This window comes from Drosophila persimilis, unplaced genomic scaffold (genome assembly GCF_003286085.1).
Source record: "Drosophila persimilis strain 14011-0111.01,24,50 unplaced genomic scaffold, DperRS2 tig00000002-arrow-pilon, whole genome shotgun sequence".
Taxonomy (NCBI): Eukaryota; Metazoa; Arthropoda; class Insecta; order Diptera; family Drosophilidae; genus Drosophila; species Drosophila persimilis.
In genome coordinates this window covers 21,512,223-21,526,371 of record NW_020825289.1, presented here as the reverse complement: position 1 = coordinate 21,526,371, position 14,149 = coordinate 21,512,223, and the positions used below count along the sequence as shown (strand labels likewise).

At 40.8% G+C, this 14,149-nt stretch overlaps 4 protein-coding genes, 1 long non-coding RNA gene and 6 other non-coding genes across 12 annotated transcripts; 10 read left to right on the top strand and 1 right to left on the bottom strand.

Moving 5' to 3' along the window:
- Window positions 1–520: 520 nt before the first annotated feature.
- On the top strand, window positions 521–3,103 carry LOC6601341 (GTP-binding protein Rit2). Its single transcript, XM_002026349.2, has 3 exons — window positions 521–848; window positions 1,073–1,129; window positions 1,206–3,103. The coding sequence occupies exons 1-3, from the start codon at window positions 629–631 to the stop codon at window positions 1,715–1,717; spliced, it is 789 nt and encodes a 262-aa protein (XP_002026385.1). The 5' UTR covers window positions 521–628; the 3' UTR covers window positions 1,718–3,103.
- Window positions 3,104–5,431: 2,328 nt separating this feature from the next.
- Window positions 5,432–8,325, bottom strand: LOC6601340 (ras-like GTP-binding protein Rho1). 2 transcript variants are annotated; one of them, XM_026986143.1, is made up of 5 exons: window positions 8,253–8,325; window positions 7,429–7,592; window positions 5,912–6,061; window positions 5,767–5,847; window positions 5,432–5,708 (listed from the first exon to the last, which is right to left on the bottom strand). In XM_026986143.1, the coding sequence occupies exons 2-5, from the start codon at window positions 7,582–7,584 to the stop codon at window positions 5,517–5,519; spliced, it is 579 nt and encodes a 192-aa protein (XP_026841944.1). In that variant the 5' UTR covers window positions 7,585–7,592; window positions 8,253–8,325; the 3' UTR covers window positions 5,432–5,516. The 2 variants fall into 2 exon arrangements, with proteins under 2 accessions (XP_026841944.1, XP_002026384.1); XM_002026348.2 differs by lacking the exon at window positions 8,253–8,325 and having other exon boundaries at window positions 7,429–7,612.
- Window positions 8,326–9,713: 1,388 nt separating this feature from the next.
- LOC6601338 (H/ACA ribonucleoprotein complex subunit 4) lies at window positions 9,714–10,863 on the top strand. Its single transcript, XM_026986420.1, has 4 exons — window positions 9,714–9,741; window positions 9,810–10,178; window positions 10,253–10,504; window positions 10,749–10,863. Exons 1-4 carry the CDS (start codon window positions 9,729–9,731, stop codon window positions 10,796–10,798), a joined length of 684 nt encoding a protein of 227 aa, XP_026842221.1. The 5' UTR covers window positions 9,714–9,728; the 3' UTR covers window positions 10,799–10,863.
- On the top strand, window positions 10,819–11,806 carry LOC113565094 (H/ACA ribonucleoprotein complex subunit 4-like). Its single transcript, XM_026985655.1, has 3 exons — window positions 10,819–11,007; window positions 11,265–11,690; window positions 11,774–11,806. The coding sequence occupies exons 1-3, from the start codon at window positions 10,819–10,821 to the stop codon at window positions 11,804–11,806; spliced, it is 648 nt and encodes a 215-aa protein (XP_026841456.1).
- Window positions 11,049–11,187, top strand: LOC6601339. The gene has a single exon (XR_048167.1). It is a non-coding gene; the product is annotated as a small nucleolar RNA snoR639/H1 (small nucleolar RNA).
- Window positions 11,807–12,339: 533 nt separating the features above from the next.
- LOC6601337 lies at window positions 12,340–12,428 on the top strand. Its single transcript, XR_048166.2, has one exon. It is a non-coding gene; the product is annotated as a small nucleolar RNA Me28S-Gm1083 (small nucleolar RNA).
- LOC113565173 lies at window positions 12,386–13,876 on the top strand. The gene is made up of 6 exons (XR_003408492.1): window positions 12,386–12,557; window positions 12,759–12,807; window positions 13,001–13,060; window positions 13,258–13,317; window positions 13,509–13,537; window positions 13,732–13,876. It is a non-coding gene; the product is annotated as an uncharacterized LOC113565173 (long non-coding RNA).
- LOC6601336 lies at window positions 12,600–12,690 on the top strand. The gene has a single exon (XR_048165.2). It is a non-coding gene; the product is annotated as a small nucleolar RNA Me28S-Gm1083 (small nucleolar RNA).
- On the top strand, window positions 12,842–12,933 carry LOC6601335. Its single transcript, XR_048164.2, has one exon. It is a non-coding gene; the product is annotated as a small nucleolar RNA Me28S-Gm1083 (small nucleolar RNA).
- Window positions 13,096–13,185, top strand: LOC6601334. Its single transcript, XR_048163.2, has one exon. It is a non-coding gene; the product is annotated as a small nucleolar RNA Me28S-Gm1083 (small nucleolar RNA).
- Window positions 13,355–13,441, top strand: LOC6601333. The gene has a single exon (XR_048162.2). It is a non-coding gene; the product is annotated as a small nucleolar RNA Me28S-Gm1083 (small nucleolar RNA).
- Window positions 13,877–14,149: the final 273 nt, after the last annotated feature.

The window sequence follows — 14,149 nt, the reverse complement described above, 5'->3', positions numbered from 1 at the left end:
CAGCTCGTCGTCGTTGGAAATTATTTATAAAATGTGCGCCGTTGCGTTTCGACGTTGCCAGACGTCCTGTGGATGGGAAAATATATATTGCAATAGTGAATTGCAATGTAAATTAAACTTGATTGTTAAACAGTACATTTGAGCGAAGTTATTGTTTTGGTCCTTCAAGTCCCGAGCACAGTCGAACTGGGTGGCAGCTCTGTGTTCGAGGCGGTAAACAATTATTCAAACACGGCCAGGCTACCGGCTTAGGAAACCCCAGTAGCAAACACCAAGCAAGTGTAATATTCATTGATTTGCCCATAAATATTATTATTATTCCACTGTGTTCAACAAATAAAGATATGTGACTGCATACACAACTAACCGCAGTTGCTCACCGGTTTAAACAGAGGGGGGTTGAATGGGTTAGCTCGAATTTTTCATCGGCAATTTGGGTATATTTCGGTATATTTCTTAGGACTGACGGTATATTTTATGGATAAATCACACTGAACCCGAGCCCCAAAAAAAAAACAAGAAAATAAATACAGAAATTGGTTTTAGTGAGTTCTAACTGGGTTGTGGCGGGTCGTGTTGTTGAAAAACGTATAAGATCAAGGGCCCCCAGGGGTAGGGAGTAAAAGTAATGGCCGGCGACATGTCCATTGGCTGTTCAGCTTTGAAAAGGTCGAGCAAACTAAAGTCCTGCACCAGTGGGGGCGACACGGACTCCATGCACATAGCAGCCAACGATCGCATGGACAATGGCAGCGTAAAACAAGCCCCAGCACCGCCCCAGAACATGCGAGGTGGCCTCCGGGTGTACAAGATAGTCATCCTTGGGGATGGCGGTGTCGGAAAGTCGGGTATGTTGGCTACCAGGCTCTGCAAAGTTATCACTGCGCATTTTGATTGTGGTTGCGAAAAATCAATAAATTATCTCAATTTCTTTTACGCTTTGTTTTGTCCGTCCCCCATCACTGCCCACCCTCCACACGCCACACGCACCATCGCCCCGACCACCCCCAATCCGTCTGTCTCGGCGCTTTCGTTCGGGCGTTCGGGTGAACCCTGCGCACTCGAACATCAGCTGTTACCCTGCAGTTCGTGAGCCACAGCTTCTTGGACTACCACGACCCGACCATTGGTGAGTGTGCTGCAGCATCCCGATAGATTTGAAATCGTTTGACTAATCCTTAAATGTTGCCGACTCGTTGCCGCAGAGGACTCGTACCAGCAACAGGCGGTCATCGACAACGAGGCCGCCCTGCTCGATATACTCGATACTGCCGGCCAGGTCGAGTTCACGGCCATGCGGGACCAATACATGCGCTGTGGGGAAGGTTTCATCATCTGCTACTCAGTCACCGACCGCCACAGCTTCCAGGAGGCATCGGAGTACCGAAAACTGATTACCCGGGTGCGTTTGTCCGAAGAGATACCGCTGGTGCTGATTGCCAACAAGGTGGATCTGGAATCTCAGCGTCGCGTCACCACCGAGGAGGGCAAAAATCTGGCGAATCAGTTTGGCTGTCCGTTCTTTGAGACGTCCGCGGCACTACGCCACTACATCGACGAGGCGTTCTACACGCTCGTCCGAGAGATCCGTCGCAAGGAGCAGCAGAAGGGCACCGACAGCAGCTCGGAGAAAATCCACACGCGCCACCGCAGCCGCTGGTGGCGCATACGCTCCATATTCGCCTTGGTATTCCGTCGTCGACGCAACTTGAACTAGACTGGGGGATAAAGCTGGGTAGGAGCTTTAGCTGGAGGTGGAGCCAGAAGAGTGCGCGCGTTAACAATTTCTTTAAATCAGTGCAATATTAACCAATGCGAGTAACTTTTTCTTTCTATGTGTCGCTATATACACGGATTGTATACAGCACAACCAATCCGCAGATCCTATATATATCTACGATTATTTGTAATTGATCGAAGTTTCCAAAGGCAGAGGCAAAACCACAAGAATTTACCAATCGAGAGATAGAAGAAACTAAATAATTATTGTTATGGCCACCGTGGAGAGGAAGAGGGTCGGTCGGTCAGTCGTTTATTTATTATTTGTTACAAACTATTTAACGTATTTGTTGTTGGCCAGACAAGCAAAGATAGGCGCAGCGAGCGGAGGTAGACGATAGAATATATCAATATGTTTAAGCACCGATCCAAAATGATACATATTAACAATGCACGTACATATGTTTTATGTAGTCAAAATAAAATAAATAACGTTGATTCCTAAGGCGAGGTGAGGTAGAATAGAAGCAGGCGTGACAGATTGGCTGGCAATTGGCAAAAGCAGCAAAAAGTAGACATGCATTTAAATTCAAGCTGAAGCAATGAGCTTCAATCTGAGGCTGAGATCGGCCGAAGCAGAGCAACGCGAAACCAAAACCAAAATCAATAATCTTATAACAAATCGTGACACACCTGAGAGATCTGAATCCTAGCAAAGGACACACAAAGCACAACACAAGTGAGTGTGAATGCCAAGCGTTACTGTCAGGGAAGTGAATGGATATTGGCAGAGAAAGTATTGATGGTGGATTTTTGAACTTATGTAATGCATGTATTACCCCAGCAGGACACGCGACACACACAAGCACACATTTAACTAATCGAATAAATGTTGAATTTAATGTATACTAATTCATATATACAGATATATATATATATATAAAAATCGATCGATCTACGATATAAGAATGTAAAACGCGGGAACATTTCAGAATGTGTGTTTGACCTGGAGCTTTGTTCAAATCCAAATCCAATCCAAATTGATAATGATATATATATATATATATATACATATATGATATACACCTAAATATACAGAGAGATAATGTATGTATGTAATTTAAGCCCAAGACAGCCGATTGCATTTGTTGTTTAAGTTTGAGAAATGTTTATTGCTTATATGTTTATTGTTAAGGACACGTGTTTACTTCTAAGTTTATTTATTATTAGTTTAACACATTTGTTAATTACTTTTTACACACAAAACAACTCCACCACGCAACACATCACGTTCTCTAAGCGTTCACCATGAGTTCCTCTCATACATGTTAATATTATTAACTATCATCACTACTACAGAAAACACTACACTACACAAACAACAGTTTTAAACGGCTTTAATTACTCCAAAATTTGTTATGAAACCCACTTAAGCAGTTGAACGTTGGAACTACTCCATAACTACATATATATTGTTATTACAAATCCCCTCATGAAACGATTCGATGACTAATTTGTGTAAACCCGCCAACAACAAAAAAAAAAAAACAAAACACAACAATAGCCAACTTCACAAGCGATAAGCGCGTCATGGAATGCGGGTTAATCTAAAGAAAAAGCCAGCCTTGAACGCTTTCCCTCAACATCCTAGAAACTATACCTACACACGAGTGTGTATGTAACACCATCGTTCTGTCGTAGCTCTGGTCGTTTCGAAAACGGCCGACATGTTCCAGGTGCCCAAACAAATGAGAAACCAAAACCCCATTTTTATTCATAATGTTATATACATTTAAAATGTAAACAAAAATGGTATACTAATGCACAATGGAAAAACAAAATATGAACAAAAAGAAATAAAGATTTTTGGAACCCCCCGTTAAAAGTACGACTTTCACTAGAACTTCACGAAATCTACATTCCCAACCAAAAGAGTTGTGGACAATTCGAACATTCTCATTTAATCCATAATTGCAAGTTTAGCTGGAGGCCGTCTATACGTACCACCTGAGCGATCTTCAATAAAACTCAAAATATGATTTGATTTTTGTATCGTTTTTCATTTTTTATTTATTTTTTATATATGTAATATATGTATGTATATTAGTAAAATATTTTTACCTTTAATTATTCATTTCCATTTTGTTTTCTTCAAATTTTTTTTGATGATTTTCATTATTTTTCTAATTTGTTGTAAGGAATATTATGCAAAATGCACAATAGACTCTCGAAAAATTCTTTATTATTTAAATAATCCTCATTTTCTCTTTCCTCTGACACGTTTCACATAATTTTTTTTTCATATTTTTGCTCTTTAAATTAACAACAAAAGACACCAAACGTCGGATTCGATTTTCGTAATCTCTGGTCAATTTGAAAAAAATGTATAAATAATATGCTTGTTTGGTTTTAGTTTTCATTTCGTTTTAAATGTTCATATATGGAATTTATATAAATCTAATTTTGGTAATCTGGTAAATGTGTTTTTTTATTGTATAGGAAGCAAAACTTTGAATGCACAAATTTACAAATTTACTTTCGACTCTGGTTTTCGATCTTAGTTTTTTTTTGTTTCTTTGTATTTATTTTTGTTTTCTTTATTTATAAATTTAGTAAATTGTGTAATAGTAACTGTAGAAAATAGTAGCGTAGTTACACTTATATAGAAAATATTCAGATTTATTCCTTTGCGGTTGCTTTTTTCTGTTGTTGCTGTAGAAAACGGCACTTTTCCCTTGAGTGTTCTTTTGTTTAAACATTTTCTGTGTGAGAAATTACACGATTGACGGTACAAAATACAAAAAGAGACATACACACATATATGCACTATATATTTAGATGTATGTATATATATTAATATATATATATATATATATATATATGTGGTACTGGCATTTTATAAAATTATAAAATCCTCCTCATACATTTAGTTTGGTAGCTTGTTGCATCGTTTTTTTTGTTTATATTTTTTTCAATTTGTTTTAATGCAAAATACAAATATTAAAAACTTTTCGCTCTGATTCCATATTCCTGGGACTCAACCCACTCCCGAAAACTGAATGCATCTCATTTGTGGCTTACGTTTTAGTCAAATAATAAACATTAATCTTTTGTGTTGAAAGTATCTTGTATCTTTTCTGTGTGTGTTTGCTTGTAGTGTAGTTACGCTTTCATCGTTTATTGGCGGTTTCTGTGTCACTTGATAAAGTAGTTTTTGTGAAAAGGGAACATAATAGATCATATTATCGCGTCTGACTGGACATTTTCAACTGATTCAACTTGCCACACCCTCGCACAAGCAGGCGGGTCTGCACTCAAGGCAACAAGGTCACAAAAAGCATCAAAGAACAGCGCAGGATAGGGGGTGAACAGAAACGGATGCAACTTGAATATGTATACATATATCGATATATATTTCTGGATTGTAGCTGCTCGACTGGATTGGTCGGTCTGCTGCCCTTGGGATATACAATTAATAATGCCATCGTTATTACTGTGGTTTTACTTCGGTTTATAACTACACTAAACTGTATATAAAATCAAATCCGCATGGGACACACTCTGCCCCGGGTTCACTACGATTTGCTGCGTTAGTTTCTGGCGTTCTCCTGATGATCCATCCTCCAGCCGATGTTGTTTTTGTTGTTGTTGTTTGTTGCTGTCGTTTTTTCTCTTTTTTTAAAAGGTGTGTGTTGTGTGTGTGGGTGTGTGGTGAGAGAGGGTGTGGTGTTTATGTGTGTTGTTGTTGCTGTTTTTGTTGTATTATGGTTAAAGATTTTCATTTGTTAGTTGCTCTTTTAGAGCAAAAGGCATCTGGTCTTCTTCCTCTTTTTAACCTGCAACGCAGCCCTGGTTGCCGTCTCAAACACCTCCCGGACACCCTCCTTGGACTTGGCCGAGCATTCCAAATAGGCAAAGGCATTTATCTTCTCGGCCATGGCGCGTCCCTCCTGCGGCTTAACAGGCTCCTGCTTCATTTTTGCGAGATCCTTCAGGAGGTACACAAATTTAATTAGATAACCCTCTAAAGGAATGAGAGAGACTTACCCGAATTGTGTTGGGATCATTTCGCAAATCTTTCTTATTTCCTACCAAAATGATTGGAACATTTGGACAAAAGTGTTTGACCTGCGAGAATGGCATTTCAGAGATTAGTTGTTGGTCACGGTTTAAGGCTACGTCATTTACTCACCTCTGGGGTCCACTTTTCAGGAATATTTTCTAGTGAATCGGGGGAATCCACTGAGAAACACATCAGTATTACATCTGTGTCCGGATAACTCAGCGGTCGTAGTCTGTCGTAGTCCTCCTGCCCGGCCGTATCCCACAAGGCCAGCTCCACCTGAAATAATGGCAACAATGTCATTAGTAGGTGATACAGAGGACGATCGCAGATAAATAGATACATATGTCGGTGTAGATGGGTGCTCATCAGACGGTTTTACAGACAGAGGGACGTATGGGGAGAATATGGAAGAGCAGAGGAAACAACTTCAAGTTGGAGATAGCGACTGAGCGAGGGAGAGCAGGGCTAAGGAACTTGGCGGCGGAAATACCGAACGTATTAATCACATCAAAGTAGAATGACGCGAGCGTCAGCATATGTACATATGTGCGAATGTGTGTGCGAAATGGGTATGTAAACGTTACCCAAACACAGGTCTTCCATGCTTCCAACACCCCAGAAACCAGCTATACATATGTACATATACTGCGCAGCACAAACACTCTCCGTTTTTATTCCGAAAACCGAATGAAAATATTAGAAATGGAATACAGCGAAAACTCAAAATCATGACTTAATGGCTCCCCAGAAAAAATCGCAAAAAGATTCATTACAAATGCGAGTGAGCGAGAGAGAGCGGGAGCGCTGGCTCCATAACACACAGGTAGGGAGAATGTTCTCAGCAAGAGAACGAGATAAAGAGAGGCTAGGGTATGGTAGGCTGCGGTAGGCAACAGAGGAGGGGGCTATCGGGTCGGCGCAACGCACAAAACTGTATGTGCGCAAACGGACTTGTATAAGTCAAATACAAAATAAAGAAAACGAGCAACAAGAAACGGAAGGAAGGGAGCTGCATGATTGTTTATTGTGTGTGTTGGTGCTGCCAACTGCTCTTTGTTTGTGTGTGTGATTCTCTCTTAGTCTGGCTATGTGTGAATGATTGGCTTAGTGGGGAAATATATTTGAGAGTCAAAACTAAACAGTATTTCAGAATCCTAGCAACCATCACAGAATATTTCACAGTTTTGAGAAATAGTCAAAAATTCGCAAAAGTATATCTCAGTTATCAGCAGAGCCGGAAGAAACTTATATTTTCGTTGACTGTGATCGCCAAAATAAAAGTATATCCCCAACACTCGTGAGTATACCTGTGTGCGGGAGTGTCTGTGTGCCTGTTCCGTCGGTCGTCGCTCAGTATTGACTCACGGCGGTTTTTTTTTAAAGACCCGCAAAAGGAAACGTATTTGGGAAGTGGGGCGGGAGTTGTGGGTGGTGGAGAAATACGAATAATAAAGAAAATACACAATGCACACATACACACAAATGCAGAAGCACAGATGTGTGAGTACAATGGAGAATAAGGAGGATACGCGCACTTGAATTTGCTGAATGCACAAATCTCACGTAAAACGAGATCAGATGATTGGCACTGCCAAAGGGAAGGGGGGCAGGGTGTGGTATAGCATGGCTTGTAGAAAACTTACCTGTTTACCATCAACTTCGATATCGGCCACATAGTTTTCAAACACAGTGGGTACATACACCTCGGGGAATTGATCTTTGCTAAAGACAATCAGAAGGCAAGTTTTACCGCAGGCACCGTCGCCGACAATTACCAATTTCTTGCGAATCGTCGTCATTGGAAGTTCTGCAATGGCAAAAGGAAGAGAGTGTGGATGCAATACTAGGCAGCACGTTCTTCTGTTCGTCGAAATCCGAGTTCTGTTTGATTTGATTTATTCGCGAAAACTGCGCGAGCTGTTCAAAATTATCAAAATGAAAAATGAAACACACACAGGCGCACAGACGGCACGGCACTCACACCAGCAGCACTCCAACACACCGCTACAGTACACACACGCTCGCTCGCTCTCTTTCGCCCTGTCTCTCTCACACACACACTTAGTCATGCTCTTGACTGAACGGAACAACGATCTAATAGCCAAAAGTGGGGGTTCTTTTCTTTTCGACCAATGTCCGCGTTGAAAATTTTGATTCAGTTCATAATTGTTTGGCTTTAATCGAATTCCATACTCCTGATGCATATTACTTTCGCGTTTTGTCCAAAGTGGTCGCGTCATAGGGCTTGGGCCCGCCCGTGCCCGTCAGCCCCGTTCCCTTCTCCAATCCAATGAAAGAAACTCCTCGTCCCGTGCCCGCTGCTTTTGCTTTTATTCCAAAAACATCTCATCATCCACTCGCTTTGCTGTTGTCTGTGTGTGTCTCTGCCTTTGCGCTAGCTGCTTCTGTGTGCGTGTGTGTGCCTCTGTGGAATTTTTTCACTGCTCTTTCAACTTTTCTCACTTACAATTTATGATGATTTTTACAACACTCAGTACGAATTCGACACTTAATTTGCTTAAAAAATGGCACAAACTGGTTGATTCTTATGCGTCTATCCCTTATAGTTTCGTATTAAAGGTAATACAATTATAAAAATTCGAATTGAACTCGACGATTTTTTTCTCATGCAAAATGACGATGAACAATGTTCATTCGTTTCATTTCTTGGTGGCGCGATGAACCCCGATGACCAACCAACGCCTTCAACCACAGAGTCGCACCTATGCGATAGTATCGCCAATGATGTACGCCAGGTGGCTCTGTGACAATTGCATCTTTCTTACATTTCTGAATATTTATATCGATATGTTTCTGGTATTTTTAATACTTTTCGGTATCTTTTTAGGTGAAAATTTAACCGACTGTATATCGGTATATAATGGTCAATTTCATTTTAAACGGTATACAGAAATCCAATAAAAGCAAGTATTAAGAGTAGGCCAGTCAATTAGAAAATAGATTCACCAATCGTATAAATTTATGTGGGCATGGCTGAAATATCTATATAGCTGGGAATATTCGACGGAAGATAAAAAACGAGGAATATGATACATTTTCGGTATTTTTTGGAATGAGACCGTATATTTTATTGGGACTTGCTCTCTTTTCTTTGGTATTTTCTCTCTATATTATGGTAGGAAATTTTCTCAAATTGAGGGAATTTTTCCGGGATACAATGTCCTTTTCAGCTCAACAATGTCCCTTACATTCCTCACTCACTTACGTTTTCTTACTTTTTATGTTGCTGGCAACATTAATTTGTATGGGCCAGACTGACTCATGTGCCGTGAAATCGAGCAGCATTGTTCCACAACATTGCGCGGATTGAGCAACATTTTGCATACCCTGGGGGAAATGGATGTTATAGAACTGAGAAATTGTTTGTCTTCCAAGAATCCGTAGGTATCAGGATCGACATAAATATATACAAGATACTAATAATGTACTTGAATATGTCTAAAGAATATCAATTTGAGAAAAGGGGTTTATAAATCACGTTTCATCTTCATATAAAATTAACAAAATAGGGTATACCAAGGCCTACACGCAACATGTCTTTAAATACCAGCAACATTGCGACTGTTTTTTTGTTGAACTATTTTGCTTAAACCTTGTTTTAGTCAAAATACAATAAAAGCAAGGACTAAAAACTAACCAATTGTATAGAAAATTGACTCATTAATCGGTTAAAATTATGTGGGCATGGCTAAATGTTCTATTTAGTCAGTTATATTGCACGGAATATGAAAAACGAGGAATATGTATAACACAACTTGACATCGTCAGTATATGTACGGCATATTTTGAAAATGAGACCGTATATCGCGGTATATGTTCGAAGGTCACGGCCACACTCATCGGCAACACGTGTTTTTTGGATCGTCCATTTTCTTCGACCAGGCACCGCGTGCACAAGCGTTTTAAAATTTTTATAAATAAAATGGCTGATGGTGGTGAGTAGCAAAGTGATGACTAAACCTAGTGCTAGGATTACAAGAAGCATCGCTGCGAATCGTTGCAGATGTACGCAAAGAGAAGCGAAAGAAGAAGGTCAAGGAGGAGCCAGTGGATGCCGATGATATTGGCACGCTGCAAAAGCAGGGTAATTTTCAAATAAAACCCTCGTCGAAGATAGCCGAGCTGGACACATCGCAATGGCCGTTGCTTTTGAAGAACTTCGACAAGCTAAATATTCGATCCAACCACTATACGCCCCTGGCACATGGGTCCTCGCCCCTCAACCGCGACATCAAAGAGTACATGAAGACGGGCTTCATCAACCTGGATAAGCCGTCCAATCCCAGCTCCCACGAGGTGGTGGCCTGGATTAAGAAGATTCTCAAGGTAGAGAAGACTGGACATTCGGGAACCTTGGATCCGAAGGTTACAGGTAAGCGATACGCATGTGCCGCCTCAACATAACCTCCAAATACCAACGCACGTGTGTTGTGCTCTGCTCGGCAGGTTGCTTGATTGTCTGCATCGACCGCGCCACGCGTCTAGTGAAGTCTCAACAGAGTGCCGGTAAGGAGTATGTGGCTATTTTTAAGCTCCATGGTGCTGTTGAATCGGTGGCCAAAGTGCGTCAGGGCTTGGAGAAGCTGCGCGGTGCTCTCTTCCAGCGTCCCCCGCTTATCTCGGCCGTCAAGCGACAGCTCCGAGTGCGTACAGTGTATGACAGCAAGCTGTTGGACTACGATGAGAGTCGCAATATGGGTAAGTTTTCGTTTTATTTGTATTCAATTTTATTCGATTCGAAGCTTGTGCGTCGCTGCTTGAATGAATCTGTATGGCAGGGACGTGCAGGATGCTTCGGCTAGTACAGTAAAATCTCAGTATTTGCCCATACATGCAAATGCACAGTTATTAGTTAAAACATCTCTGTATCTTCTCTCCCCTCCCAATGTCCCAACACCACAATATCTGCCCCCTACTCACGTTTAGGTGTTTTTTGGGTTAGTTGCGAGGCCGGCTCCTACATCCGTACCATGTGCGTCCATCTGGGTCTAGTCCTGGGCGTCGGTGGTCAAATGTTGGAACTGCGTCGTGTGCGTTCGGGCATTCAATCGGAGGGCGACGGCATGGTAACCATGCATGACGTCCTCGATGCCATGTGGCTGTACGAGAACCACAAGGACGAGTCGATGCTGCGTCGTGTGATAAAACCGTTGGAGGGTCTGCTGGTCAACCACAAGCGCATCATAATGAAGGACAGTTCGGTAAGTGTTCAACAGTGTTTCTACACTTTCGATTCCCCATGACCCCATGATATTAAGCCGGCAGACGCCCGTATCCCCCATAAGCGTCTGTGACTTTGATTGGGAACAGTAAAGGTGCTGATGTGTGTATGTTGGGCAGCGCTCTTTCCTGCGCACTCGACAAAGAAATTTCAGACTACACTTCCAAGCCCGACCGAATTCGAAATCATCTTCGACACAACTTGCAAATCTGTATGCTGATGCTGCTCTTCTCTTAGGTGAATGCTGTGTGCTATGGCGCCAAAATCATGTTGCCTGGGGTCCTGCGCTATGAGGATGGCATTGAGATCGATCAGGAGATTGTCATATGCACAACCAAGGGTGAGGCCATTTGCCTGGCCATTGCTCTGATGACCACGGCCACAATGTCGTCGTGTGATCATGGCGTTGTGGCAAAGATAAAGCGTGTGATAATGGAGCGCGACATATATCCGCGTAAGTGGGGATTGGGTCCCAAGGCTTCCGCTAAGAAGGCACTCATCGCTGCCGGAAAATTGGACAAGTTTGGCAGGCCCAATGAGAACACGCCTAAAGAATGGCTCACCGGCTTTGTCGACTACAATGCCAAGAAGCCAGCGGCGGCAGTGGCCCCACAGACACCCGTCAAAGAAACCCACTCCAATGGCTCGGACGAACCGTCCAAGGTGGGGATTATACATTACCTTCTATGTTATACTTTTTTCACTTATCAAATACATACTTTTCAGCGCAAACTGAGCACCTCCAGTACCGAGGAGGCGGCACAGGGAGCGGGAGCTGAAGATTCTTCTGCCAAAACTGACAAAAAGAAGAAGAAGAAGAAGCACAAGGGCGAAGAAGAGGCCCCCGCGGCGGAGGAGGAGGCAACGGCTGATGTGGAGCCAGTAGAGAAGGAGAAGAAAAAGAAGAAGAAGAAGGATAAGGATAGGGAAAGAGAAGAAGCTCAGGAATAGGATATGTATGTTCCTATAGAATTAGGTTTTCTAAGAGAGCTCTACGATTTTTTGTAGAGATCTAATTATTATTTTCAACACATTTTCTTAGTGGTTAAGCTTAAAGAGGAGTCTAAAAACAAGTGTTTTTATGTTTAGAAATGCAAACAAATTTCAGATGCATTTAGGTGACATTCGCAATGCAATAAATTTTATATATTTTATTGTTCATATAACAGCAGAATCTAAATATTGTCTGTATTATATTCCCAGTAGTTCAGTTCTGTTTAGCTTTTCAGTGAGCAGCCACACATAAAACATAACTAAAGGTAAGTTCAATTTGAAATTGATTAAAAGTTCGGTCAAATTCTGCTTTTGCTGCTGCCTTATGATGAGCATTAAACTTTCGCCCCTATCTGAAAAATGAAACTTCTCCTGTTGAATGCGAGATTGGTCTTACTGAATGAATAAGCAAACAAGCAATTTTGAGAGTTCCATATCCGACACTAATATGTTCCCGATGGATATAATTTTGCAACTATTTTCAGCTTGGAGAAACCAGTGGCCCGACGTAAAACTAAATATCAGCTAAATTATAAGGTGAGTGTCGTTAGTGCCTCTCTGGAGTGCTTATCTGGTAATTATTCTTGTGATGAGCATTAAACTTTCGCCCCTATCTGAAAAATGAAACTTCTCCTGTTGAATGCGAGATTGGTCTTACTGAAAAAAATATTTCCATCAATTTGAACTTCTATTAGCAAATAAACAAAACTAACTAACGTTTCTTTATATCTCTTGCAGTCGCTGGAAAGTCGTTAATGGATCTGGATTCTGTCGCCCACAAGATAAGGTGAGAGAAATAATCTGTTGTATTCTACGCAAGGTATTTCCTATGATGAGCATTAAACTTTCGCCCCTATCTGAAAAATGAAACTTCTCCTGTTGAATGCGAGATTGGTCTTACTGAAATTTACCATCGCTATAGAATAGACAAAATATTACAGGATTCTATAATAAAAATATTTCTTGTATTATTCTTCCAGATGTCTCCCAATCTTTGCTACTCACTCTGAATGACTACACAAGATAAGCCCATCTTAAAGGTGAATATACAGAATTTTACAAGTCCACTACCTTCCCCTCTCTGATGAGCTATAAACTTTCGCCCCTATCTGAAAAATGAAACTTCTCCTGTTGAATGCGAGATTGGTCTTACTGAAATTTATCATCGCAATAGAATAGACAACATATTGTAGGATTCTATACTGAACGTATTTTTTTTGTTTGTTTGTTCTTCCAGATGTGTCCCAATCTTTGCTACTCACATTTGATGATTATACAAAATCGGCCCAACTCAAAGGTGAATATACAGAATTTACAGGTCCACTACTTTCCCCTCTCTGATGAGCTATAAACTTTCGCCCCTATCTGAAAAATGAAACTTCTCCTGTTGAATGCGAGATTGGTCTTACTGAATTCAATTTGTTATAACTAATTATTCATTTATATTTTCTGCAATCGACTAAAGTTTTCCTTCCTTATCTCTTGCAGCTCAAGTACGGATTGTCTACATGTTCAAGGTAAATATTTCTATACATTTAAACCCGATTCTGTTTTAAAATGATGTTAAAAAAAAACTGAATAATGTGGCATGATTTTCACATAACCGCAACACAAAATCCAATAGGTCCTACTGAATATAAAAACTATGCTAAAAGCTTATAAAGATTGTCCTGAGAAAGAATTAACCGACACGTTTTCTATTCATTTACAGTGGCCTGCCTCACCACGTAGAAACGTAATCGCAAAAGGTTTGTTTCATTTGTAAAGCACTTGTTATAGCTGATATTTATTTGACGACTTATCTTTCATTGACTGTATATAAATAAAAAATTAAATGAATAAAAACTCGAAATAAATGAACCCACAGAATAAAATTCCACTTGCGCATTTAACCCCAACAACGCAGAAGATTCTCTCTGAGCATTTTTTGCGGGAATCAGGTGACGTACAGAGTTGCCTAGAAAAAGCGCAACAACATTTTTTTATTGGGCATTGTTGACAAGGCTTAATTTGAATGACTTTGTTTGCCGTCAAAAGACCACCAATTCTAGTTACTGTCCCTTTATTTCTATCTGGTGTGCAGGTTTATTTTCGAATTGTGTTTGCACATTTCCTCTAGAATGAAAATA

Bases quoted from the DNA above. Each gene is read 5' to 3' on its own strand.
- LOC6601340 (XM_026986143.1), bottom strand. From the start codon at position 7,584: ATGACGACGATTCGCAAGAAATTGGTAATTGTCGGCGACGGTGCCTGC. The intron at 6,062-7,428 runs GTAAGTTTTCTA...CCATTATTTCAG, and splicing joins TCGAAGTTGATGGTAAACAG to GTGGAGCTGGCCTTGTGGGA. The intron at 5,848-5,911 runs GTGAGTAAATGA...CCATTCTCGCAG, and splicing joins CTGAAAAGTGGACCCCAGAG to GTCAAACACTTTTGTCCAAA.
- LOC113565094 (XM_026985655.1), top strand. From the start codon at position 10,819: ATGTTGGAACTGCGTCGTGTGCGTTCGGGCATTCAATCGGAGGGCGAC. The intron at 11,008-11,264 runs GTAAGTGTTCAA...CTCTTCTCTTAG, and splicing joins TCATAATGAAGGACAGTTCG to GTGAATGCTGTGTGCTATGG. The intron at 11,691-11,773 runs GTGGGGATTATA...GAGCACCTCCAG, and splicing joins GCTCGGACGAACCGTCCAAG to TACCGAGGAGGCGGCACAGG.
- LOC6601338 (XM_026986420.1), top strand. The intron at 10,179-10,252 runs GTAAGCGATACG...TCTGCTCGGCAG, and splicing joins CTTGGATCCGAAGGTTACAG to GTTGCTTGATTGTCTGCATC. The intron at 10,505-10,748 runs GTAAGTTTTCGT...TTTTTGGGTTAG, and splicing joins CGATGAGAGTCGCAATATGG to TTGCGAGGCCGGCTCCTACA.
- LOC6601341 (XM_002026349.2), top strand. From the start codon at position 629: ATGGCCGGCGACATGTCCATTGGCTGTTCAGCTTTGAAAAGGTCGAGC. The intron at 849-1,072 runs GTATGTTGGCTA...CTCGAACATCAG, and splicing joins TGGCGGTGTCGGAAAGTCGG to CTGTTACCCTGCAGTTCGTG. The intron at 1,130-1,205 runs GTGAGTGTGCTG...TCGTTGCCGCAG, and splicing joins CTACCACGACCCGACCATTG to AGGACTCGTACCAGCAACAG.